At 30.4% G+C, this 27,161-nt stretch overlaps 3 protein-coding genes across 4 annotated transcripts in view; 2 read left to right on the forward strand and 1 right to left on the reverse strand.

Annotated features, from left to right (window-relative positions):
• The first annotated feature begins 2,451 nt into the window (after positions 1–2,451).
• On the forward strand, positions 2,452–10,741 carry LOC129915761 (ADAM 17-like protease). Of its 2 annotated transcripts, XM_055995426.1 has the most exons (14): positions 2,452–2,574; positions 2,642–2,881; positions 4,269–4,390; positions 4,452–4,590; positions 4,654–4,886; positions 4,947–5,006; positions 5,067–5,201; positions 5,346–5,484; positions 7,581–7,816; positions 7,875–8,341; positions 8,412–8,508; positions 8,568–8,673; positions 10,351–10,510; positions 10,571–10,741. In XM_055995426.1, the coding sequence occupies exons 1-14, from the start codon at positions 2,496–2,498 to the stop codon at positions 10,605–10,607; spliced, it is 2,250 nt and encodes a 749-aa protein (XP_055851401.1). In that variant the 5' UTR covers positions 2,452–2,495; the 3' UTR covers positions 10,608–10,741. The 2 variants fall into 2 exon arrangements, with proteins under 2 accessions (XP_055851401.1, XP_055851402.1); XM_055995427.1 differs by lacking the exons at positions 5,346–5,484; positions 7,875–8,341; positions 8,412–8,508; ... (1 more) ...; positions 10,351–10,510; positions 10,571–10,741 and having other exon boundaries at positions 7,581–7,739.
• On the reverse strand, positions 10,733–18,672 carry LOC129915777 (nucleoplasmin-like protein). Its single transcript, XM_055995453.1, has 3 exons — positions 18,480–18,672; positions 18,232–18,371; positions 10,733–11,254 (listed from the first exon to the last, which is right to left on the reverse strand). The coding sequence occupies exons 1-3, from the start codon at positions 18,517–18,519 to the stop codon at positions 10,982–10,984; spliced, it is 453 nt and encodes a 150-aa protein (XP_055851428.1). The 5' UTR covers positions 18,520–18,672; the 3' UTR covers positions 10,733–10,981.
• Positions 18,673–22,204: 3,532 nt separating this feature from the next.
• Positions 22,205–27,161, forward strand: part of LOC129915775 (nucleoplasmin-like protein) — a 30,738-nt gene continuing 25,781 nt past the window's right edge. Inside the window, exons 1-2 of the mRNA XM_055995451.1 lie at positions 22,205–22,363; positions 22,573–22,715. Of these exons, the coding sequence (XP_055851426.1) occupies positions 22,342–22,363; positions 22,573–22,715 (165 nt within the window). The 5' untranslated portion in view covers positions 22,205–22,341. The remainder of the gene's footprint in view (positions 22,364–22,572; positions 22,716–27,161) is intronic.

Raw genomic sequence — 27,161 nt, forward strand, 5'->3', positions numbered from 1 at the left:
TTTAAGAGCTTGTTTCTATTCAAGTGACGCAAAAAAAACAATGTTTTTTGTGAAGTTATGCGAAAAAACGCAACTAGTAGCCATACGGTTTCTGTTTTGGTTTTTTTTGTTTTTACAACATTGTTTGTTAAAAGTTCCTCTTTGAAAATGCAAAACCAAAAATCAACTAAGTTACCTCACCAAAGCGCCAATCGCTAATTTCTAAAGAAAAAATGTTGTTTCTATTCAAGTGACGCGCAGTGTATGTGTGTAATAGCTGACTATGCGAAACAAACTCCCAATAACTTTCTGACCTGAACGCTGCGCTGGAAGAATAACGCTTTAAGAGGACTCTCTTTTTCATCATTTGCGACGGTTCATTATTCTTGACATGTTATTACGTGAGAATATTGCGTAAAAGTGTTGTACAAAACAAAATTTAATGTACAAATTTCAACATCATTGATTTCAATTGAAACTGATACCTTCACCAACTATTTTTCAAAAACTTACTTATCTAAGAAAATTGCATTTTTTGAACTAAAACATAACATACATAATGGAGGGCTTAGAGCTGAAGTGAACCAAGTTACAAAAAGTAAATTCGGAGTTATAACGAGTTAAAGTAAATACGTTTCCATTGAATCTTATGGTGATTATTTTTTTCGAACAAATGACAATTTGAATAGAAACAAGGATCAAATAGGATCAAACTAATAAAAGACATTATTAGAGTCAAACTTTGCTAAGATTTTGGCACTAGATTTGGATTTTTTTCTTTTTTTGACTTGGTCCGTTTCAGCTGCGAAACCTCCATATTATATAATCACCAATTCTAAAAAACCAGATCAAACTAATTCTCCAGCATTTAAATCCCGGCTGCGTATAAGAAATGAGTTACTCTGGATTGAACTTCAATCATTGAAATGAAACAAATATGTATTTTCTTGACGTGTATTAAGTCTAAATAAACAACGACTGTACCTATGTTTACCAACAAATGTTTTAATTTTTTTTAAATTTAAACAGTTGAATTAAATGCTTGCTGTCAATTTAGCTTTTAATCCCATCAAATGTTTGTTTTTAATGTCTGTTGCTGTTGGATTTAATATTTGCAATGTTTAAACGCGCACGGTTTCTTAGTTATTCAGGGATCTTTTATTATTTACACATATTTTTCGAAATGTTGGTTTCAAATATACAAACAATTCAGTTGCTATAGAGAGAAAAAGAACAAAATATTCCCTCAAAACGGATTAAATATTAGTTTTATTTCAATGATGGTATGTAGGTCGTTTCAAACTGCGTATGTAGTATTAATAATCGCTATTCGAAGAAAATCAAACAATCCTACTTTTATGCCGACTTTTCACAAGTCTATTTTTCCCATGCGGCGAAGCTTTTCGACTCGTGTGAACGTAAGCTGCTGGTGACTAAATTTACAATCCCCATAGAAAAATCCTAGTCGACTCGTGCAAAGTCGGCATTAGAGTATAGCTGCGTTTCTTTGGGAACATTTATCTACGGGCTTAACTGGACAAAAAAAAAAAAAGGCATCGGGGCTTAACTTGAAATCTTTTCAGCACTGTATATTAAATGCTTCGAAAACACAAGACACAACAAAATTAAGAGTTTTCATATTCTTCGCTTTCGAGTTTTTCTTGTATTTTTCAAAGAGATACAAAAATGTATGCTATCAAAACTAGTTTAATACATTTTGTCATTCCAAACGTCAGTTTTCACGTTTGTAAACAAATTCTAAACAATTTATGAAAAAATTAGTTTGTTAGCACAGATTTTAAGCTGTTCAAAAAGTTAAGCCCAGATAAATCTCCGGGCTAAACAACTAAGCCCACGGGGCTAAGGTGTTGTTGTATTTAACATGTAAATTGCTTAGCCTCGACTGCGTTTTTGTTTGTCCAGTTATGCCCGAGGGCAATAAAAAATACACTATAATGGGAACAAAAAGTTTAGATCGCGCTAAATTTTAGCAGAGATAAAATTCCCATATTACAAGTTATTGATAGTTTGAATGGGATACAATTTAGCTCGGCTAATTTTTTTTCGATGATTTGTATGGGAGCTAAAAAATTTAGCGCGATCTGCGTACTCCCTACTAATAAATTTACTTCTATAAAGCTTTACAGGTGGTAATATAACTCCTGTAAAGCTTTTAAGAAAGGATATTGTTTATTGGGCTAGGCTTACATGTGGCAACAACAATTTCAATAGGAAAGCTGTCAAAAACTTAGGAAGCCATCTTTTTTTCTTTCATCTGACAGTTCTCGATACAGACTTTCTTCACGTGATAGTACCTTCTTTTCTTATACCATGTGTGTGGAACTTTTTCATTAGGTACCCGTACAGCTACCGCATTTCTTCATTGTGTTTTAACCCCAAGAATCTCTTTTGCTTACAACCTGGAACGCACTCAATCTGTCAGCTGTCACCGAAAAAATCAACAAACCTCCCCCACCAAAAATAAAAAATCAATACAGTTGTCAAAATTCACAAAAATGAAAACAAAGTTTTCATTTACTCTAAATAATTGCATTATTTTATTAGTTTTATTGAATTTTTCAATTCAAAAAGCATGTAAATAAACAATTTAATATCTTCTTAATATTTTCCAAATAAATTTATTTCATAAATACATCCACAGCAACGCTACAGCGAACATTGAAAAAATATGATACCCTTCACATAGACGATGTATCACATAAAGTTGTTAAAAGAGGCTCAAAGCATAGTTCAAATCCGTACAATGTTATAAAAGAAGTTGAATTTAAATCTTTGGGCAAACATTTCCGCTTAATATTACATCCGCACAAAGAAGTTTTGCATAGTAAATTTAAAGCTTATACAGTGGACGGCGATGGCAAGGAAGATATTGTTCATATGGGTAAGTACCTATTATAGTCCAAGCAGATTAGCTTAAAAAGAAGCAAATAGCTAAAATAATAAGGTAAATAGCTGAAAATTCGTAGAGACGTAAATTAAGGCATATTATTCAATATAGTAAAAGTCCTGACTTCAATCGCCAGGGTCGGATCGCCAATTTTGACAAAAAGAGGCGCCAATCTAGTTTTTTGACCATAATCTCTTATTTGCAATCCGATTGCCATGATGAGCTTATCAAATTCTCTACAAAAAAGGTTTGAATAGTTTTTTTTCATTATCTTGTAGTTTTTTTTTTTTTTGTAATATACCGGTAAGCAAAAATAATTATTTCTTGAACTTTCTGACCATGCACAGTGCGGTATTTTGTTCTTAATTTTCTGCACATTTTTCACGTCAAATAAAAGTTCAATAAACGAAGCTAAAAACAAGGCTGTTACCCTACAAAAGGTCCGGTAGATCTAAATTTTTAGGTTAGGTTGCTAGATAGAAAATCCAAATTTACACAATTTAAGCTTAATGTTGGAAAAAAGCATCACGAGATATACTTGCGGCGATGGGTAAAGATTCACACTTTTGTAATGTCATGCCTAGGCTCGGAGGTTTTCAGTTTCACCATTTAATAGCGTTTTTCGACTGCATCGGTTTCATTATGGCAGCTAGGGGCTTACAAGATTTATTAAAGTGTGATTATGCATCACCGTCGGTCGAAAAAATGCTCATGGTTATGCTCAAGCTATTGCACTTATTAGTCCAATTAGTCAGTTTTCAGAGCCCGATTTGTGAGATTAGTTTGGTATTTTCATTTAACTTGAAATGGTTTAATTGAACGTTGGAATGTGGAACAAATGTATAGTCTTAGTTTAAAAAAATAAAAAGTCACTCCTCAGTTATTTTTGCTGCAAAAACTTACTTTGCAATATTTCCACATGATGACAATGGCCAAGCAATTTATACAATCGTTAGTTGGTAACTCGTTTGCAGACTATACAAAATATGCTTCCACAGATTTTTTTTGACCGCTCGAACTTTTTATCATTCTTCAACGTTTCCATAAATTATTATTATTTAAAAAAACTAAAGACATACAAAAAAATTAACTTGAACTTTTTTGTAGATAGTAGTAGTGTAGAGTAGATTAGGCTTTATTTTATAATTTGAAATCCTTGTAATCGGATTGCAAATATAAGAGATATGATCAATAATATTATTAATTGGCGCCCCTTTTTAGCAAGTAAATTTGGTCCTGAAGGTAGAATTCAGGACTTATTTCTCCACCAATTTTTAGCTTTCACCTAATTAACTAAGCTATTTTTGCTAATTTGACTGGATTATCCTAATGAGCTCTGAGGGAGTATTAAAAATGACAAACAAATATTTTCAATCCCTAGATCATGATCATTTCTATTCGGGTCGAGTATTTGGTGAAATGGAATCAAATGTACGAGCTCACATAACTGACGGTCTAATGACCATGGTTATTCATCTTCCAGACGAAGCATATCATATTGAAGTAAATACTCTCAAAATAAATAAATGTTTTTCTACTTAAAAATAATCTTTCTCTTAAATAGCCCTCTTGGAGACATTTAAAAGACCATGACAACAACACAATGGTTGTTTACCGAGCTTCTGATGTTAAACTTGATTGGTTAAAAAAGAAAGGCGAACTTGGTGCTCCAATGACTTGTGGCTATGTTAAAGAGGGTTTAGGTATATGTCACCTTGGTGAAATATTGATGAAATCGATGTTAAAATTTTTTTCTCATTCTCAAGAATTGGAAGAAAAAGACGAAGACGAAACAGAAAATGAAATTGATCATTTTTTTCATCAAGCTGATAATGATGATGAGGAAGTTTCAAGAAAAGGTTCAAATCGTCAGAAAAGACAAGCCGATCAGTATGAATACACACCAACAAAAACACGTTGTCCGTTACTTTTAGTAGCGGATTATAGATTTTTTCAAGAAATGGGCGGTGGTAATACAAAAACTACGATTAATTACTTGGTAACTAGTTATTCCCTACGAATTTTTTAAATAGCTTGATTTATCTATTTTTTTCCTCAGATAAGCTTGATTGATCGAGTTCACAAGATTTACAACGACACTGTATGGCAAGATCGTTCGGTAAGTTCAAATTCAAATTTTTAATAAACTTATTCTTTTACAATTTCATTAATTTTTCAGGACCAAGAAGGATTCAAAGGAATGGGATTTGTCATAAAGAAAATTGTTGTTCATTCAGAACCGACAAGATTACGTGGCGGCGAGGCGCATTACAATATGATACGTGAGAAATGGGATGTTAGAAATTTACTTGAGGTAAGTTATATTTCCACAATTTTGTTTATATTTCAACCATTTCTCATCATCTTAGCGAGTGACCTCTAAAATAATTTTAACAAAAAAAAAAATCATTTATCTTATCTATTCCCAATATTTGTTTGCAATCCAATCACAATAAAGGTCTTTTCGCGGGAATACAGCCATAAAGATTTCTGTTTAGCTCATTTGTTTACAGATTTAAAATTCGAAGGCGGAATTCTTGGTTTGGCTTATGTGGGTTCGCCGAGAAGAAATTCCGTTGGTGGAATATGCACTCCAGGTCTAAACCATATAAATAATTCAATTTATTTTTTTTTTAGTTTCTTGTTTTATTTGAATGTTTTTCTTTTAAAAACACAAGCAATATTTTTTTAAATGCACGATTTTTGTGAGATTATTTTTAATCATATTGATACGTATTTTGAGTTTTAAATTGTGAAAAAAGGGTTTTCCATTATTGTTTTTTAGTTTGAATGAAAATAGTTAAGAATATTTTTTTTCCAAGACTGTTTTACACAATCAATGAGAGTATCATTTAAATGAACTTGATTTGTGCCAAAGTGGCGACTTTTGTACTTCGTAGAAGCTTGTATCGGAACGGCTAAGACTTCTTTCCCTTTACTAATACGGTCAATCTCAAGAAAGAAAAAAATCATGCCGATTGTTTAAATTTTTTTTTTTTAAATAAAAAGAGAAAAAGACAAAGATGCATACTAATTTATATAAGACGGACAAGGGCATATAAACGGACGGTAGCAATAAAAGTGAAGAGACATGAGATTTTCTCTAAGGATGATCAACAGTATTTTTGATCCAAAATAATTTTCTGTATGAAAAAATTAGGTAGTTCACTTGGATTAACCTTCCCAAAATTCAGTCCAGGTTCCATTGGAGTTGTTTTGTCGTTGCGAAATTCTAGACAACTTTATTATAGTCGGTCACGAGTGCAAAGTGTGTTACCAAATTTTATAGAAGAGCAAAACAAACTTCCTAATTTTCATTAATCAATCAGTTTACAAATTTTCATCTCATTCAGCCTAGTAAAAACTTGTTCCTCTGATGTGAAATGAATAACGTTCTTTCCGATACCGAAATTCATTTTCCTCAATTACATTTAAAAGCGTTACAAAGCCTTCGGCCGGTTCTCTTTCAAAGGGAATACCATTCGCAACCACCGCTTCCCATTTTTAAGGGATCCTAGCTTTAATTGAAGTTCTTGTAAAGTAAAACTCGCATCAGAATTTCGGGTTGAATCCATTTTTTTTAAATTATGAATAAAAAGTAAATTCCTGATTTGAGCGAAAAAACAAAACATTGATCGCACAAGAATTAAACTGGTTGAACTTAGCATTCCATCAGCCTTATACTTTTAGTTTTCGTTATTCGCTTCAATTTGAACACTATTTTTTAAATTATAAGGACGATGAGTCATTGTCATCCATTATTTCTTCGTTTACTCTGTTATGATTATCGACAATCCCATCCAAATCGGTTGTGTTCTCAATATCGTTCGCTTTTAAATCGGCACGTCAAATGATGATTCTAAAATTTTAGTATTTATCTTATTCGTCGATGATACATTACATTCTGTTTGTAATGTTTTGTAATGACACTCAATGAAAGGACTGCTTCATTTGATGGCATCGCATTGACTCTACTCCTATTCGTTACTTATTTCCATAAAAAAAAATCTTCAAATATTTGTATTCTTCTGGTTGAATTCTGATTTAAGGTGATCCGCTTGATCGCAACCATACAAGATTAATTAGAAACTCTCAATCTTCTTTGGAGCAAATCTGAGACAGTTAATATCCAAGGAAGTCAAACGTTCTTAAAATAAATCAATTCTAGCCCTCCCTGGGATAACTTCTTACTGTGATGATTGTATTGTCAATCCATTTGGAGTTCATTAAGATCTAGAAAGTGCTTTCTTCTAATGATTAGCACGTATTTATTAAGTAAAATTAGCACGCAGATTAAATGAATAACGTTCTTGACATGCACTCATGGTTCCCATATAAGATGATATTAGTTGTAAGTGGAAGTGGATAGTTTTGACCACAAATATAGTTGGAGGTGGATCAATTATGATCATTTCAAATAAAATTGAACACTAAAATTTTCGCATTCGCAACGTTTTTGTGGTACAAAGGCATGACCATACATTTTAGCAACTGCAGTGTCTGAACCACACAAAATTCTCCAACACATACAAAATAATATAATTTTTCAATTCGTTTTATTTTGATGAATTTCTTTATTTAAAATGTTACCTTCAATTTCATTTAATTTTTTCCATTATGATTTATATTTATCAATTAGCGTGAAAAATTAGAGAGAAAATAAACTTAAAAAATAAAATCCTTTAAAATCTAGAATACTTCAAAAACGGTTACACTCTCTATTTGAATTCGGGTTTGAGTAGCTCACGCAACCATTATGGCCAACGTGTTATCACCCGTGAGGCTGATTTGGTCACTGCTCATGAATTTGGTCATAATTGGGGCTCAGAACACGATCCAGATATTCCTGAATGCTCACCAAGCGCTTCACAAGGTGGAAGTTTTCTTATGTACACGTATTCTGTTAGTGGATATGATGTCAATAATAAGGTAGATAATTTTTATTTGTACTTCTTAAATAATTGTATATATACTTTTCTTATAATAGAAATTCTCACCCTGCTCCTTGCGATCAATAAGAAAAGTTTTACAAGCTAAATCGGGAAGATGTTTCTCCGAACCAGAAGAATCGTTTTGTGGAAATCTCCGAGTCGAAGGCGATGAACAATGTGACGCTGGTTTATTGGGTACAGAAGACAACGATGGTTGTTGTGATAAAATCTGTAAACTACGACGCAATCAAGGTGCCGTTTGTAGTGATAAGAATTCTCCATGCTGCCAAAACTGCCAATACATGCCATCTGGCATGAAATGTCGCGATGCACAATATGCTACATGTGAACAAGAGGCACGATGTACTGGCAATCATGCAGAATGTCCCAAATCACCGCCCATGGCGGATGGAACAATATGTCAGGAACGTGGACAATGCCGCAATGGCAAGTGTATACCATATTGTGAGACGCAAGGATTGCAGAGTTGCATGTGTGATATTATTTTGGATGCATGTAAAAGGTTGAAACTATATCAAATTTAGACTTACATATATGAATTTGTTGTTTAATTTGTTTGATTTTTTTTTAAGATGTTGCCGTATGAGTATAAATGAAACTTGCTTTCCTGTAGAACCACCAGATGTTCTACCTGATGGTACACCATGTATTCAAGGATTTTGTAATAAGGTATTTTTATGAATTTAAAAAAATTGAGACACTGACAAATAATTTAAAATTTACTTTAGGGAATGTGTGAGAAAACCATTCAAGACGTTGTCGAACGATTTTGGGATATTATTGAAGAAATCAATATTAATCGGGTCTTAAGGTTTCTAAAGGATAACATTGTCAGTAAGTATTTTTTTTTTTTCATATTTTGAAGTGGAGTTTTTCTATTGACGTATTTAATGCCTATTTATGATAAAAAAGCGAATAAGAAAATCTCAACAGTTCTGTTTCAAATTTATATTTGATTTTTTATTCAATGAACCTAATTAAAACCGATATCGGGTATCTCTTTTTTTCCTGGAGTGGTGCATTCAACATTTTTGAAAATTCCTAGCCCCTTAAAGAAATTAGTTTTGTTTTTATTTAATTTTGTTTTGGCTTAATTGAAAGAAATTTGTATGTTCCAAAAGCATTTTGAGTTGTTCCTATTCATGCAATATTATTTGAGGCAATTGGCAAATAAATTTTATGTATTTCTGGAGCAATTTGATTGAATGTTAGCAAGCTTACTAATGTCTCATTTAGAAAAAAATAACATTTCAATTTCTAAAATATGAAAAATTTGAGAAAAACAAGTTTTTCGAACAACCAAAATTTAATATGTACATATGTTAAACTGCAATAGCAAGTTTTTAAAATAATGAATGTACTAGTTTTAAAATAGGAGTTTTAAGTAATTTCTGCATCGAAAACCGTAAAAATTCGCTTACTAAATTCTGGGAGCCCTTAAATTGGTACTTACTTACGTACTTACTCTTGTAGTTCAAAAGTTATTAATTCAAATGTATTTTTTTAAGGCTAATAGTATAGGTATATCCTTTATAACTTTTAAAAAAATTGATAGCTAAAATTTGTAGATGAGTACCGCTAATAATGATTTTTGAAAAAAAAATCCCAAAAGATAGACCTTGCCCAAAAACTAATATTTGAATTTTTTTAACAAAATCGTTGGAGTCGTTTTCGAGAAAATTAAACTTAAATTTGTATAATGACAGCACCGTTATTTTTAATCCAAAAAAATTAATTCCAAAAAACCCCTCTGGAGAGTTTGTACAATTCATAACTTGTTATACAGTACATACCTACATACATATGTATATCGCAATTAACAATATTGGATATTACGAACAAACCATCCGCACCTTCGAAGGCACCGACGGGCGTCATGACGAAAACCACTTTTTTTTTACTTCTCTATATTCGTAATGTTAGTTTTTATTACTTATACTTACTTGAGGTGAACTGCGTCATAAGGCGGCATTATGGATTTGGGCCTCAACCAACAAGCTAATCCAGCCACCTTAGCTCGCTGCTTCCAGTTTTGATCGCCAAGTTCATTGAAGTGATTAAGAATGTTAGACCTGAAGCAGGGTCTTACATTCTTAATCACGAATTCAACTCGCATCGAAAATTTGCTACGTATCCAAAAAAAAAAAACAAAAAAAAAACAGAATCCGTTCGTTTTGTATGAAATTTTCCATTACAAACGGATTCTTTGATTGGTTTTTACCAATTCTCCGATACAAATGGAATTCTTGACGAGGCCAGCCGCATAATTTATGTTTCTACTTGTATTTTATAGTCAGCCTTATCCCGAGTTTCACGTGAGTTTCGACCAAAGTGAATTATACTTTTCGCCCCCAACTCACAATAGGGGAAAAGTGAAATTCAATTTTTCTGGGTGGAATTTTGTTCACGTGAAACTCACGATAGGGCTGAGTAATGATTACATTTTTAGAAATACCTATGTGAAAAATAAACATTGAATTTAATTTTTTTTTTTTGTATCTACTTTTTCAGTGACAGTTGTTGTTTTAACTTCAATATTTTGGATACCAGCTAGCTGTGTCATCTCATACTTTGATCGAAAAAAACGAAGACACGAGCTTAAAGAACTCGATTGGAGTCAAAAATTAGATCTAATACATCCAAGTGATCGCAGACGTGTAATTCATATAAGGTTTAAAAATAAATATACACATAATTTCCTTTGATAACAATTTTTTAAATATCCTTTTAGAGTCCCAAGACAGAAAATATCTGTTGCCCGAATGTGAGCGGAACTTTAGCAATAAAAAAATAATGTCTTCAACAAAAATTTACTTATTTCATCTTCAAAACATGAACCATTTTGTATTCATTAATTTGTAAAACGTTGAAAAAAAATAAAATAAAAAATAGATTTACTGTATTTTTTTGTTTCGTTACTTTATTTATATAAGTTTTTTTTTTTATATTTTGTTTTGATAAAACAAATGATTTCTAAAGGAATCACTCATCTTACCAATGCCTGTCTGTCTGTGTGTTGTGCAAAATTCTCTCGAATTAGTGTGTGTCCTTAAAATTACAAGAATGTACTCTAACCGCTTTTGACCAATTGTTTATATCCTCAATGGTCATCATCTACTAACAGGCTTGCAGCCTGTTGTCCTCACCACTTCTTCTTGGCCTTGCCATTTGTTTGTGGTGGTGCTTCATCGTCCATGTCACCGGTCTCTTCCTCCTCGTAATAGACTTCTTCGGCATCGGTTTCATTCACAATATGTTGACCATGAATGTATACTGGACCAGTACCTTGAATAAGTTTGAATGTCACTGAAGCCGATGGGAATTCTAGATTTGGCCTTAGCACGCGTGTCTCGCCAACTTTCAAAACAGCGATGGGGATTTTCAGATCTTTTTTATCTGAAACTTTTGTTTCAACCTAAAAATATGAAAGAATGAGAATTTTCGTTGTTTATTTATTCGGGAAGAGATCATTTTGTCGTCTCAAGTCGGTTTACAGTGGCGGATTTACAAATTTTTAAGGAAATTTTTGTCGCCTCTATACAATTGCCATAAACTTACATTATAAGATTGAAATCGATAAAATTAGTTATTCACCAATTTATTCAAAAAAATGAAATGCACGAAAATGCATATAAAAAAAAAAACAACAAATTCAACATCTGAAAACAAATTGAGATCCAAAACAAGTATGCAATTTGATGTTTTTTATTAAGATGCATTTTTTCATCCAAAAGCCAAACTTTGAATGAAATAAACATATAATTTATTTAAAACAAAAGTTTTAATGATATCAACAGATTAACTATTGACAGAGTTTGAGTAATCAAAACAAAAAAATGTTATACATAGTAAAACAAACATTTTTGTTGTGGTCTTACTTTACTTTTACCATTGAATAATTATATATAGAAGTGACACCGATAGTTTCTAGCGCCACAGAATTTTATTATTTTCGGCAATCAGATGTCCTAAAAAATGTCCAGAGAGAATGGGGCTTGTCCTAGAAAATTATATTTCCAAAATTTTGTTTTTAAAAAAGAAAATTTCACTAATACAAACATTAGAAAACAAATATCAAATAAAAATAAAACGTATCGACATGTCGACATCCTAAATTAGAAAAAAAAAATTAGGAAATTTTACTCACACATAAAACATAAAACAAATATCAAACAAAAATAAATCTTATCGACACATCGACATCCTATAAATGAAAAAAGAAAATATGGAAATTTTACTCACACATACAAAATTACACAAATATCAAACAAAAATATTGAAAAGTTATTTGACATTATAAATGTATCCATAGTAACTCGAAACTAAAAACAAAACATTTTTATTAACGACGAGAATTTGAACAAAATTAAATAATTATTGTTGTATATCCTAGGCACGTTATAGCTTATAGGGCATGAAAGTTACACTTATTTCAATAGTCCTATTAGCGTAGGTGACAAGGTGATTGCTCTTTACTTTTGCTCTTTGAGTTCGTATCCCCACAGAGATTGCTATTTTTTTATATTATATTTTTTTTGGCAATATTATAAAATGCGTAACAACTAGCGCCTTTTTTTGCTGAATCGAAACTCCACCTGATAACTTTACTTCATGACAAATAAATTTGTGCCAAAGAAATCTGAATAAGAAGTTTTATTCACCAAAACTTATAATTAGTAAATTTTATTTTCTACGGGCCTTACCAATAATCAAATTTAAGGCTGACTTAAATATTTAACTGAATTATATATATTTCACCCTACCAATAAACAATTTAATACTCAGGTACAAGGCTAACGCTCGGCTAAATTTAATAGTTGAGTTTCATAACGAGTGCAGCTTTTAACCTGAGTTGTTTTTATACACTAGTCCAAAAAGTTAAAGGAACAAAGCAGAATTCGTGATAGCTCCAACAAGTACCTATTCAATTTGATTTCTTCTACTAAGAAAGATTTGTAGAAAAAAAATTTCAAAATCGTTGGAACCTTATAAATAAATTAAAACAAAAAAAATCAAAAATAAAATTGGTATGCAATTTCGTAGAAATCACTATTCAACATTCAAAACTAAAATGTCAAAAAAAATTAATTTTCGGTTTTCGAAAATTTGATTTTTCAAAAAAAAAGTGTTCAATTTTTTTTATCCAAAAACTATTATTTTTCCAAATTGTCTTACTGTTTTATATTTAAACTATATAAATATTTAAACTATATAAAAATTCTTTAAAATTGAATTGGCAGTTTGGCAGAAAATCAGATTTGAAAAAAACGGTTCTACGGTAGGTTAATAATAATTTTTAAAAATTTCCATGATTGCCCAAAAACTATTTTATAATTTTTTTAAACAAAATTACTGGTACCGTTTTCGAGATATGGCAGGTATCGTTATTTCTGGTAAAAAAAATTAGTTCTAAAAACCCCTTTGGAGAGTCTCCAAAAAATACTTCATACCAAGTTTGATGTTAATCGGTAGATCCGTTTAGCTATAGACAGACAGACTGACAGATGAACAAAAAAATCTACTATTAGTATTCTCCAATGGAACAGGGCTATAGTAATGCAATGTCTGATTGTTATCTCAACTTTTTTTTTGTGAGAATGCATAGCTTGACTATATAGTATCATGACAAAATAAAGAGCATGTAAAAGCTACATTCTTCTAGTTTTAGGATATTAGAACCAAATATTTTATTTCAAATGGTGAAATAGGAAAATCATTGGAACTATCCAAAACCACATTTTCATACAATTGCGATCAAAATAGACCTTTTTACAGTTTTTTTTTTTCAAATAAACTCAAATTCTTGTGAGTTTATTTCAACATTTTATTAATTATTATCGTTTAAATTTTAGATTAAAAAAAATTAAAAACAGAGAAAAGTATCCAAAAATGGTACGAAAAGATTTTTTTTCCAAAATTTAACATTTTGTAAAAACTGCAAATTTGAACAAAGCCGTAAATCCAAAGTTCTTGTTCGCATACATAAATCATTTTAAGCAAATAATCGAGATAGTTTCGTATTGTATTAAAATATTTGAAATATGCATTAAAATACTTTAAAATAATGTATAATATGGCCATATTGTATGAACTTGATCCTTACCTACTCTTGCATATGGGGTTTAAGAAAATAGTAATTATATGCTACAGTGCATGCAGACAACATTTAAATAATGTGAACTACACCTAGATATTATTACAAAAAGCACCCTAGTCAAAATTAAATAAACTCTCTATAGTTGAAGAAAAATCTTCTTGTCGTTAATAAAAACAGAAAAACAAAATCCTTTCAAATATACATAAGAATCAAACATTCAAAAATAAATGTTCAATTCAAAATATTACAAAAATTAAAAATAAATTCAATTTGAATATTACAGAAACAAAAATAAACAAACACACTTCTAACACAAAACAAAACTAATACAAATACACCAAATATAAATAATATAGTAGTTGTGGTTACTTAGTAACCAAAAGTCCTTTTAAGGAATTTTTCGGCCATCGAATACACAATCCTAAAACGATTGTGGCGCCACTCTTGTAACGATTGTAGCGCCACCCCTCAAACAAAGCGGATGTTTTTTCCGGTGTCACTTCTATATATAATTATTCAATGCTTTTACTTGAGTAAAACAAAAAATTGGAAAATAAAGATAGGTTCGAATGGTCATTCTTCGGTTAATTTTCAATGAAAAAACTTTTTGAGCCCAGCATATTGAGAGAAATTTAATCTTCTATTTTTATTAATCACTTTTCTTGACTTTTTTCATGTTTTTTTGGACTATTTTGGTATTGAATTTTTTTTTTATTTAAAAAAAAACATTTTTCCGATATTAAATTTGATTATCTACAACATTTAAAATCAATTTATCAAAATTATGCTTTGTTTGCGAGATCTATATTGAAAAAACCGAAAAGGGGGCTTTTGCACCTCTATCTTCCATTTCGACCCTCTTATCTTTTATCTTCTCCTAATAACCCATTCAACGTTTAAACCCCTAAACGCCTTAGTAAAGACATAGTCAGGATGTGGAGTCCATTTTTTTTGCGGAAAAAAACTTACAACAACTGTCATCTGTTTACCACAGATATTTTTTTTTCTTCACCACTTATTTTTTTTATCAAAAAGAACTGTATACTAGGCTTTAGAAGATTTGTGTAGGCCTAAAAGATAACATTTGCATCAAACAGTCAAATTCGAAAAAAGTGGACTTATTTCGTTCTTAAAACTGACGATTCATTTTCTCATTATTATTATAAGGATTAGGTATATCACCCATAAAATTCAGCCCAATGTACACCTTGGGTCTTGAATAAAAAAAAAAATGATAGTAAATAAGAGAATCAAAGTATCAGGACGAGAACATTTTTACCATTGCTGTTCTTCTTGTCCTTTTGTTTATATAAATTTTTTTTATAAAAATTCAAGTTCTTTTTTTTTTGCGGCCCATACAAATTAAGATCCCACTCTTTTAGCCCCACGCACAGTGCGGCACTACTTGGACAAAAAGAAAAAAAAATATGTGCTATTTTTACAAAAGTAACGGTTACATATATAGTTACGTATATAGTCTAATAAATTGGAAAACAAAACTTTTTTCCTAGGGCAGAATAGTTTTTCGGCAAAGTCTGCTGCAACTATGCATTGGCAACAAGAAAAAATTCTTTTGTCAGCCTTGTTTGGTAAGTCCGAACGATTACTTTTCTTAACAAGTACTGGTAACGGTTAAACCAAATTTTTTTTTTGATTTATCAAGAGGGTATAATGTTTTATTATATACAATGTTTTGGTAAGTCCGAACGATTACTTTTCTTAACAAGTACGGGTAACGGTTAAACAAAATTTTTTTTTTGGGTTATCAAGAGGGTATAATGTTTTATTATATACAATGTTTTGGAAATCAATTGGAGGTTTTTAAAATTTTGTTTTTTAATTCTGAAAATAACCATTTAATTTCCTTTTTTTGGAAAAGTTCAGGAACTTTGAATAGACGTAAAAAATTAGCGGCTCAAAATATCCTGTAATTTGTACAGAAACGCATAGACTGTATGTTTGGCTATATGCCTGTGTATAAATTTACTGAACCATAAAAAATATTTTTGTTTAAATAAGTTTTTTAAATTTTTTTATTTTAATTTAATTTTTGGACAGCTGTCCCATAAGTACAATTTAAGGGGTGATTCTTGGGTTTATTCTAAGAAAAAATTGTTTTGCAGTAACACTCTATCTGCAAAGTTAATACCACGTTACGATGATTTAAGAAAACGCTTACTTTTGTATACCTTTTCTCATGTTAATGAAGATTTCTCTGTTAAAACAATTGGTAAAAACAGAGTTAATATTTTAGTTTTTAGAAAATATGTTATTGTTTTAACTGCGTTTAAGAAATTTTGATATCTTTTTTGGTTGCTCGGATATTAATTTTTAAAGTCTGTTCATTTTTTCTTGCCCATGATAATTTTTGACTGAGCCCAATTTTCTTCGAGAAATGTGTTTTATTAATTTATTTTTATGAAGGAAGCAATAAAAAACAGTACATTTTATAATACTTAGGAAAACCTGCACCAGGAAAAATCTTAAAAGGATTTGTATTTTTTTTTTATTAAGTCTTAAAAGGTTAAGAAATAAAATGCACGACTGGATCGCAGTTAAAGTTGCTTAAATTTTTAGGACTTTTTATATAGAAATTTGGGAAATTTAGGTACCTACTAGGTATAGAGGTACAAAACAAAAAAAAACTTTAAAAAAATAAAATTCGTTTTTTAAAAAAATAAAATAAAATCTGAAATCAAATTGCCCTCCAAAACAAGTATGCAGTTTTGATTGATATATTAAGATGCATTTTTAGAAAAAAAAATTTCAAAATCGTTAGAGCCGTTTTTTAAAAAACTAATTTTTTATAAATAATTTTTTGGAAAAAAAGTTTTAAAATAAAATTGGTATGCCATTTTGTAGAAATCACTAATCAACATCTAAAACCAAAATTTCAAAAAAATTCAATGTCCCGTTTTCGAAAATTTGATTTTTCAAAAAAAAAAATTATCAAATTTTTTTTAAAAATCCAAAAATTAAAAAATTTGTTTCAAAATTTTATTTTTGGCTTATATTAAAATTATATAAATGATTCTTCACAAAAAGTTTCGTTGAAATCGAATAAGCATTTTCAGAGATAATCGGATTTAAAAAAAACGGTTCTATGGTAGGTACCGTTTATAATGATTTTCAAAAAATTTGTTTTTCATTAGAAGATAGACCTTGTTCTAAAACTTACATTTGAATTTTTTAAACAAAATCTTTGTAGCCATTTTTGAGCAATTTCAACTTTACTAAAATCGGTATACCTATGACAAGTACCGTTATTCTTGGTCCAAAAAAATTAATTCCAAAAACCCCTCTGGAGAGTCTCCAAAAAATGCTACATACCAAGTTTGAAGTCAATCGGTCCATCCGTTTAGGCTGTAGCTCCTTATACAGACAGACAGACACACGGACTTCCGGGACCCACTTTTTTTGCATTCTCTACCATCGTAATGTCATGGAAAAATGTTATCTCAACTTTTTTTTTAACGAATGCACAACTTGATATATAGTACCTATATCGCAAGTAAAAAAAAATGTTTTTTTGTTGTTTGAGATAATTTTTTTTTTTAAGTGCAGTTACAAAAAATATTTAAAGTCCCTTCCTTGATTTGGTAAAAGTTAGATCTAAGCATTGCATTTATAAGTTGCCATTAGAGAGTTTTCAAATTCTGAGAGCCTTATTCATAACTACTCTTTGAATATAATACTTCAGGGTAAAAGTATAGACTATATAACCACACGATTTTTGAGGTATGTAGATATGCAGCATAATGTTATTCTACATATATTGCAAGAACTTGAGTCAGTATACATTTTTAAAGATATTCAATTAATCAAGAAACATGTTTTTTTTGCGGCATCCTTTGGACAAAAGTAGCGGCTTTTTTGCTCTAGCAACCAAACCAAACCAAAAAAAAAAAAAAAAAAACACGAACCAAACGGTACTGGCAAAAAATCAACTGCAACTGCATAAGTCAAACAAAAGGAAAATAATAACTTAGGTTATCCCTCATCAGAGAAGAATTTCCAAATTTTAAAAATATTTATGAAATCAGAAAGTCATTGGCAAAATTAAATAAAAAGTTAATACAGCAGAAAACCGTCATCGAAAATCTTTTTGATTGCTGAGGTATTAAAAAAAAAATCGGTCCCCAAATTTGTCGCCCTAGCCATCAAGCCTTCTAATAAATCCGCCACTGAGTCGGTATGTGTGGCAACTGTACTTTTTTTTCCTTCCCACCCCGACGGCACCGACGACAGACAAAAAAAAAATACTATAAACACGATGTTGGTACTAAATAACTAACCTGAACGACATTAAATTCACCCTCTTTGGCTTCAGCACCCAAACAGATTTGTTTGATGACCAGCTTTTGTTCCATTTCAAATTTGTCGGTCTCAGCAACAACAAATTGTTGAAGAGGTTCCTTTTCGCTGAGTGTAACTCCTAAATAAAATAAAAATATACATTTTTTTAAGTTTGATTGATTTACAAAAAGAAACCCGCGTGAGTTTCGTAAAAATGTGATTTAATTAAAATTTATATTTTATTTACCATAGAAGTTTTCTCCTTCTAAATTAGCTGGGGCAGACATTGTGTTGAATATATTTTTTTGTTTTTAAATTAGTTAAATAACAAATTAGTTGCACGTGTAATTCGTTTTTAAAATTGAAACGAAAGCAAATGGTAGCGAAAAAATATTCAGAGGAAAGGAAGTTTTACCGCACAAAAAATGACACTTTGCTAAAATGAAAATGAATGAATCAAAATGAATTAAAAGTGAAGGATGAACATAAAGACGGCTAGTAGCTTATGGCTAAATTTTATTGAATTCGCCTTTCTTAAAGCTGAGTTTAAATTTCTAAAGTTGTTCTGTTGTTAATTAATATCCTCTTCACACTAGACATTTTTAAGGCTCTCACACAATAATAGGTTTTTTTTTATAAACTGGACAAAAAAAAGGCATCGGTTGGACAAAAATATGAATGTTCCGAAAACAGCAGACACAACAAAAATTTAAAGTTGTCATATTTTTCGCTTTCGAGTTTTTTCTTGCATTTTTTTTTTTGTATGTTTTACAAAGAGATACAAAAATGTATTCTAGCAAATGTAGTAAAATACATTTTGTCATTCCAAATGCCAGTTTTCACGTATGTTAACAAATTCTAAACAATTTATGAAAAAAATAGTTTGGTATCACAGATTTAAAACAACTGTTCAAAAAGTTAAGCCCAAGTAAAGGCTTAACTACATTGGCTCAAAAAGTGAAAAAGTACAAAAGTGAAAATTTTCAAACACATTTTTCTATAGTTTTTCGGGATGAAAAATTAAAACAAATGATGAAGAAAGCTTATTTTTTGGTCTAATAAACAATTTGTATACTCTTTTCCACAAAACAATTGCGCTAGCCAGAAAAAAAATATTTTCACTTTTGTACTTTTTCAAAAAGTGGTGTATGTAGTTAAGCCTTAACACTTTGGCTTGCATAAGGTCCAATTTTTTTGATTCGACAAGCTATAGATTGTATAGGTTTAGTTTAAGGCTTCATTACGTAAGTGCCTGGCTACACGGTGATTTTTCAATCGCCTAAGCAGTGAGTTTGTAGGCAAGAGGGATGAGGAGTGAAGGGGGAAGATGCTCACGAAGGGAACTGAATTTTCTGAGGGTAGTACAGTTCCATTGCTAAATTTTTCCTATTTTTGACGTTTGTTCCTAGAAAATGTAAAAGTGGAACGTGATTGGGCACAACAGTGTGTAGCGCACCGCATGTGATTTTTCAATCGATTGAAAAATCACTGTGTAGCCAGGCACTAAGTCAACCATTTTAAAAAGAAAGGAGGTCTACTAAAGACTTCCTAGAAGTGTTTAGAGGAAGCCTTGTAAATTTTAGTTAAAGGCCCTTTTAATATCTTTTTGAACCGTTCCACAGTGGGTCCCGCCATAGGTCAAAAATAAAAAAAGTAAATGTCAATTTTTTAAAATCCAATGATTAAACAACGTTCTACAATCTCCCATCGAACCAAAACCAAAAAAAATTTGACGGTTACCCTTTTTTTCATTTCTTAATAGCCATTCAAAGTCGGTATATAAAAAAAGGTACAGTTTTTTAATCGCTGCAGTTATAAGGTGTGAACTTGCGATAGTGATAGCGGGTGTTAAAAATTGTGAACAGTATTAAATTGTTATGGATATTAAACGAGAAGGTTAATACTTTCTAAAAACATAAATTATATTGTTAAATAACATTAAGGCTAATTGTAATGGGGCTCGTTAGCGAAGCAATTTTAACCATTTTTATTTAGCTCAATTTTCATTAAATTAGAGATTTAGTTGGTTTGCCTTCGAGTGCCCTCTACAATTTAAGTTCTCAAATGAAGAATACCGTCCTACCTTTCGAAATAATAGCTCCGTTTTTTCCCCTTTTCGAGTAATACGAGTTTAAATGACGATACACGGAGAAAAAAAATTACAACGTAAAACTAAAAAAATTCCTTTTTGGCACTATTATTTTTATAAAAGACTGAACTAGAGGGTAAGGGTAAAGTGCTCGACTGACAAGCAGGTCCATTTCCGGCATTAACCATTTTTTTTTATATTTTCAAAACAAAAATTTTTTTGCCTTTTTTTATTTTTCTTGAAAATAACCAAAATTTTAAAAAACTGACTTGATGCATTTTTTTGCAATAATAAATCATATAAAATGATAATACAGGTGTTTCATTAAAAAAAAATGGTCATTATATTTTTGACCGCACTTTGTATGGGAGGTGACCCACTGTGCGTTCTAATGAAAGCCTCGTATTTTTAAGTGACAGAGGTTCTTTTAAGTATGCACTGTTTTTATCTTTTAAGTAAATTTTAGTTAAATGCCTTTTTAGTTTTTAAGATCTGTTTGAACCGTTCTAAGGAACCCTCGTATTTTTAAGTGACAGAAAGCCTCTATACCCGACAGACAATTTTGGTTCTATAAAGCTTTACAGGTGCAATTTTTGCTTCTGTAAAGCATTATAAAAGCAAAATTGTTAGTAGGGTAAGACCTGTTCCAAGAGGTTCTTTTAAGTATGCAATGTTTTTATCTTTTAAGTATGCAATATTTTCATCTTGTAAGTATGCAATATTTTCGTTAAAAAAACATTGCAATTCAATCAATATCAATCATCTTTGTTGTTCAAGCATGGTCTATTGGTAAAGTGCTGCGCTGGTAATTGGAGGTAAGTGGGAACGATTCCTGGACGGGCCATTTGTGAAATTAAAAAAATGTGTTCTTTTTCAATTAAAATAAAATTCGTCCGATTTCAGAACAAAAGCAAAAGCATTGAAATGGCCAAAAAAAGAAGAAAAAATTAATTAAATTAAAATTAAAAAAAAGAAAATAAAATTTTATAAAACTTTTTTTTATTCATGTATTCAACTTCTAATAATAACCTCTATAAGGCCTTATTATAACATACAATGCAAATGGTAATGTAATGTGCACCAAAATGATTTGCATATAAGACCTGCCCTACTAACAATTTTGCTTCTATAATACTTTACAGAAGCAACAATTGCATCTGTAAAGCTTTATAGAACCAAAATTGTTTGTCGGGTGTCCTTCTTCTTTACACAAGTCAAAAAATAGTTTGCATTGAACCTTATACAAGTTAAATTGCTACGTTGGAAGGTATGCGGTAGCGTTAAGGAAAGACCACACCGGAAGGTATTCGGTAGCGGTACGGGTAGCGATAACCGTACTTGTATAAAAAAAAAAATCCAAACTGACACATTAAAGGTTTAACTACAATCGCCACTTTTTGCAAAAAGTCAAACAGTGAAAATTTTCAAACTGATTTTGTGACAGTTTTTCCGAACACAAAATTAAAAATAATGATGCAGAAAGCTTATTTTTTGGTTTAAAAAACATATTTTGTAGTTTTTTCCCAAAAACAAATAGCGCTAGAAAGAAATAAAAAATTTTTACTTTTGTAAAATTCCCACTTTTTCACTTTTTAGGTCATTGTAGTTATGGCTTAAGGTTTAAATGTGGAATTTTTTAATACAAGTACCGTTAACGCTACCCATACCACTAACGCATACCTTCCAGTGAATTCAAACCTTTAATTGCGTCCCAATTCCATCAGATGCGGTTTTTTTGTTGTACAAAAAAATTCATGTCCACTTTGCATAAACTTTTTGAAAAATGTAATCTCACCATAATAAAATTGAATTCGCCCTAAATTCCACCATTTTTGTTTTAAAAAAATTTGACAACTCTCGTTCGCTCAAAAAAAGTTCATCGGTTCATCCACGAGTTTTTTTTTTGCACTTACCGGCTTGGCGGCTTTTCTTCTATACCAAGTATCCGAAGAGTTTCATATATTTGATTTTTCATCGTGTAAAATAAAGTTTTAAATCCTTAAATTTTAACACAATCATAATGGCTGAGGAATCATTTTATGGTAAATAATATAGTTTAATATTTAAATTATTAATTTGTGCATTTATTTTATTAAATAATGAAATATATATGTATTTTTTTTTTGCAAGAAAATGGCGTCGATTATTTTTTTTCTTGTATTCATTTTTGGGATAATCTTTGCATGTCAATAATATAGATTATATTTTTTCTTTACAATCTAAAATTAATTAATTTATAACTAAATTATAGGAGTAACTCTTTCCGGACAAGACAGCACAGTCGAATGGGATGTCATCTCGAATGACGAAGACTTCCCCAGAGGACAGAAGCTGATTATCAAACAAATTTTGCTTGGCGCCGAGGCGAAAGAGGATGAATACAATGTTGTTGAGGTGAGGAATTCTTTTTTCAATTAATAGTTTATAATTTGTGTACATATTTTTTTAATTTTAACTGGCGAAAAAAAAAAACAATTTATGAGTTTTGTTTTGTGACAGGAATAAATTAAAGACAAACAAACATTGACCACAAATGGAGGATGTTTTTGTCTTCTCTGTTATCGATTGGATAAAACTTATGAAATGCAATATAAATACATGCGAATGTTTATGTAAAGATACTAAGTTCAGTGGCGCAATAATTGCTTAAGCTCTCGGGTGCGTTACAACAATGATTTTAACGTTTTGCTCCTTTTATTGATTTAATTATTATCAAGGTCAATAGCAGGTAGTTCGTAGTTGTTTGGAATTGTTGAAGAATGACCTATGTATTAGGGTGGGTCAAAAAAATCGAAAATTTTTTTTTTGATTTGGTACTTCGAAAAATCGATTGCTAGACCCCTCTAGAATATACACACCAAATATGAGCTCTTTATATTAATGGGAAGGTCCTCCGCTTTGCAATTTTCCATTTTTACATCAAGCTTCTACTAAAAAAAAATAATTTTTTTATTAATTGAGTTTTTAGCAAATTTCTTTTCATATTCTTGTAGGAAATTGAACGCTCTACAAAAAATGCCTTATACACTTTTTTCGTTTATCTAACCGTTGAATAGATATTTGAGGTCCAAAAATCGAGAAAATCTTTAAAAATTCGTTTTTTGTTCTTAATTTTGTAACAAATTGAAAAATTATAATGATCAAACGCGCAAGACATATTCTTGTTGAAAATTGATTGCTCCACAAAAAAGGTCTTATTAACTTTTTTCATTTATCTAACCATTCTAAAGATATTCGAGGTCAAAGTTAAAAAAAAATATAAAAACATTTTATATTTTTAAAAAATTTCTAATTCACTGAAACTTCATTATTTTCAAATTAGCAAGATATATTCTTGTAGGGGCTTAAACGTTCTACAAAAAATTCCTTGGAATGAAGTTGATTGCTTTAACCGTTTAGAAGATATTCATATCCAAACCAATGCTCAATGATTTCAATAGTTTTCTAATGACCCGTATGCATTGCGATTTGGATACGAATATTTTCTAAACGGTTAAAGCAATCAATTTGATTCCAAGGAATTTTTTGTAGAACGTTTAAGCCCCTACAAGAATATATCTTGCTAATTTGAAAATAATGAAGTTTCAGTGAATTAGAAATTTTTTAAAAATATAAAATGTTTTTATATTTTTTTTTAACTTTGACCTCGAATATCTTTAGAATGGTTAGATTAATGAAAAAAGTTAATAAGACCTTTTTTGTGGAGTAATCAATTTTCAACAAGAATATGTCTTGCGCGTTTGATCCTTATAATTTTTCAATTTGTTACAAAATTAAGAACAAAAAACGAATTTTTAAAGATTTTCTCGATTTTTGGACCTCAAATATCTATTCAACGGTTAGATAAACGAAAAAAGTGTATAAGGCATTTTTTGTAGAGCGTTCAATTTCCTACAAGAATATGAAAAGAAATTTGCTAAAAACTCAATTAATAAAAAAATTATTTTTTTTTAGTAGAAGCTTGATGTAAAAATGGAAAATTGCAAAGCGGAGGACCTTCCCATTAATATAAAGAGCTCATATTTGGTGTGTATATTCTAGAGGGGTCTAGCAATCGATTTTTCGGAGTACCAAATCAAAAAAAAAAATTTCGACTTTTTTGACCCACCCTACTATGTATACATTTGGAATGATAATATTTTCAACGAACAAATCGTTGAGATTCAGAAAGCATTGTCGTTAGAATGTTTTCTGTTGACTAGATTTACAGAAGGTCTATACTGCCCATAATCTCGTAAAGGCCCTAACTACAAAATGTTCTATTTTGATTTTTTTTTCATTTTTATACTATGCAAATTGCTATATTAGATTTATTATTTTCCTCTATAACTCAGAAGTAAGAAAAATGTAGTTAGAGCCTTTACGAGATTATGGGCAGTATACGGTATAGACTATACCTAAAAAAAATAAATATTTTAAAGAAACATGATAATTTCCTTGTTTTTTTTATGGCTACGGATAAAAGTTGAGAACAGTCGTCAGACAGAGATAAATCTGAAATGATTTTTCTATCACTTTTGGTCATCGTAAATAAAGCTAACATAAAGGAATAAAAACTCATAAAATTGGTCACAAGATCAGTAAATAAATTTTAATAGATTAAACTATATTCTAATTCTTCAGATATAACAACGCAAAAAGTACAATAGTCGTTACTATAGTGACCGCTACTCCCATAGAACATTTTTTTTTTTCAAAAATCTCTGTTTTTCACTGTTTTGCGAAGAAAATTAGATCTAGCTCCCAAACAGATGGAGCCATTTTCACTATTTATATATCAAATTAAAGGTATTGTTTTCGCACATAATTCAGATGCTAAATTTGTTTAGTCTTACTTTAAAAAGATTTTTTGTGTTTAATTTAAATTTTCAGTACTGAGCTCAAATAAGAGCTGAAGTGCAAACTCTGTTAACAATGAAACTTTCTATGTAATAGATTGATGTAAGGTATCTGATCGTAATGCTAATGCTGCTCGTATAATTTTAATAACAATAGAAGCATTAGGGCAGAGTAAAATTGGCTTTGAAATTTAAAAATCAGGCTTACATTCAAGACAAAAAAAAAGAAAAAAAAAACGCCTACAATTTGAAAAACTTCTCCTTTTTGGAAGGTACTAAAAAAGGTTTCAAAATTAATGGTCCAAAATAGATTCTTAAATATAAAACAAGGATATCAGTAAAAAAAAATGTTAATAAGCACCAAACACTTGATGTAATAACCCAGATTACAGGAGAATTAAAGGCAATACATGATAAATCCAACTGCGGATACGGATAGCAATGCTTAAAAAAACAGATCTAATGTTTATGAATAGTAAGTTTTTCTTAGAAACGACAAAATCACAGTTTATGAAAGAACTATGGATTTAGTCCATTACTTTTACAACATGTGAAACTGCTCATTGTTCCAGAATATCAAATAAATATCTTGTAGGTATATAAGACTGATTTTGAAACTACAAAGTCAAATGGATTCTGCGCTAGTGCTTCTATTGTTATTAAAATTATACGAGAAGCATTACGATCAGATACCTTACATCAATCTATTACATAGAAAGTTTAATTGTTAACAGAGTTCGCACCTCAGCTCTTTTTTGAGATCAGCACTGAAAATTTAAATTAAACACAAAAAATCTTTTTTAAGTAAGACTAAACAAATTTAGCATATGAACTATGTGTAAAAACAATACCTTTAATTTGATATATAAATAGTGAAAATAGCTCCATCTGTTTGGGAGCTAGAGCTAATTTTCTCCGCAAAACAGTGAGTGAAAAAACAGAAATTTTTGATACTTTGAGCGCGTGTCGGCACCATTTAGACTTATCGAATGGAGCTTAAATTTTGGCTATCTAAAAATCTGCAAAGGCTGAAAATTTTATGGGGTTCCCCCGACCAAATTTCGAAAATCAATTTCTTGCGGTCACTCTATTCCTTACACTAGAATTTCAATGGAACGATAATTTAACCTGGCTTTTGATCGGTATGAAAATACGGCCAATTTCTACACAGAGTCCTGGGACAACAAAATGGATTTTACTCTCTTAGAGATATCTGACAGATTTTAATTCTTGGGTATTTTTTCGCTTGATAAGTGCATTTTTTTAAAACTAATGATTTGAATGAATATTTAAAATTTGCAATGCTGTAACGGGAAGAATGCACAAATGAACACTTCTTGACGAAAAAGAACTAAAAAAGTATATCGACTTTATTCCCTATTTCCAAAAGTGACAACCAAGTTCAGCATTTGCTTTTGCATTTCTCGACTTCCGACAATTCTGGAAGCTGATTATGAGTAAAGTTACACTTAACCTGGAAAGGAGAAAAAAATTGAAAAAAAAACGTTAAATTTTTGTAATTAATTTTTTTTTACAAAATTCCGACTTTGAGGACCATTTTTTTTTTAAGAACACCTCCTTCAGTTTACTTAATTTTAGTTTTACAGATATGAAGAAATAAAACTCTTGGCGTATGTATACATAATCTTTACAATGTATGCCGTTGTGTTGTAATTATATATTTTTTAAGAAAATTGTTTCTACCGCACCGCCTAACTGATCAAATCTTGTCCCTAACTTCCATATAATTTGTTTTACTTGCTCTATAGGGCAATTACTTGCTCTGTAGAGCAAGTATTGGTTTCGTTTCGAAAAAATGTGAGGTTTTGATAAAAACCAACATTACCAACAAAAAAAAGGTACGAAAAAGTGGGTATCGCAATTCCGTTCGTCCGTCTGTGCGTCCATCTGTACACATTTCCACGGCCTAAATGGGTGAACGGATTTTCTAAAAATTTGGTAAAGATGATTTTTATGGAAAACTTACGTTATTTAACCCCCC

This window comes from Episyrphus balteatus, chromosome 3, assembly GCF_945859705.1.
Source record: "Episyrphus balteatus chromosome 3, idEpiBalt1.1, whole genome shotgun sequence".
In the NCBI taxonomy this organism is placed as follows: Eukaryota; Metazoa; Arthropoda; class Insecta; order Diptera; family Syrphidae; genus Episyrphus; species Episyrphus balteatus.

Bases quoted from the DNA above. Each gene is read 5' to 3' on its own strand.
- LOC129915761 (XM_055995426.1), top strand. From the start codon at position 2,496: ATGAAAACAAAGTTTTCATTTACTCTAAATAATTGCATTATTTTATTA. The intron at 4,591-4,653 runs GTATATGTCACC...CTCATTCTCAAG, and splicing joins CTATGTTAAAGAGGGTTTAG to AATTGGAAGAAAAAGACGAA. The intron at 5,485-7,580 runs GTCTAAACCATA...TTTAAAATCTAG, and splicing joins TGGTGGAATATGCACTCCAG to AATACTTCAAAAACGGTTAC.
- LOC129915777 (XM_055995453.1), bottom strand. From the start codon at position 18,519: ATGTCTGCCCCAGCTAATTTAGAAGGAGAAAACTTCTATG. The intron at 18,372-18,479 runs GTAAATAAAATA...TATTTTATTTAG, and splicing joins AGAAGGAGAAAACTTCTATG to GAGTTACACTCAGCGAAAAG. The intron at 11,255-18,231 runs GTTAGTTATTTA...TCATATTTTTAG, and splicing joins GTGAATTTAATGTCGTTCAG to GTTGAAACAAAAGTTTCAGA.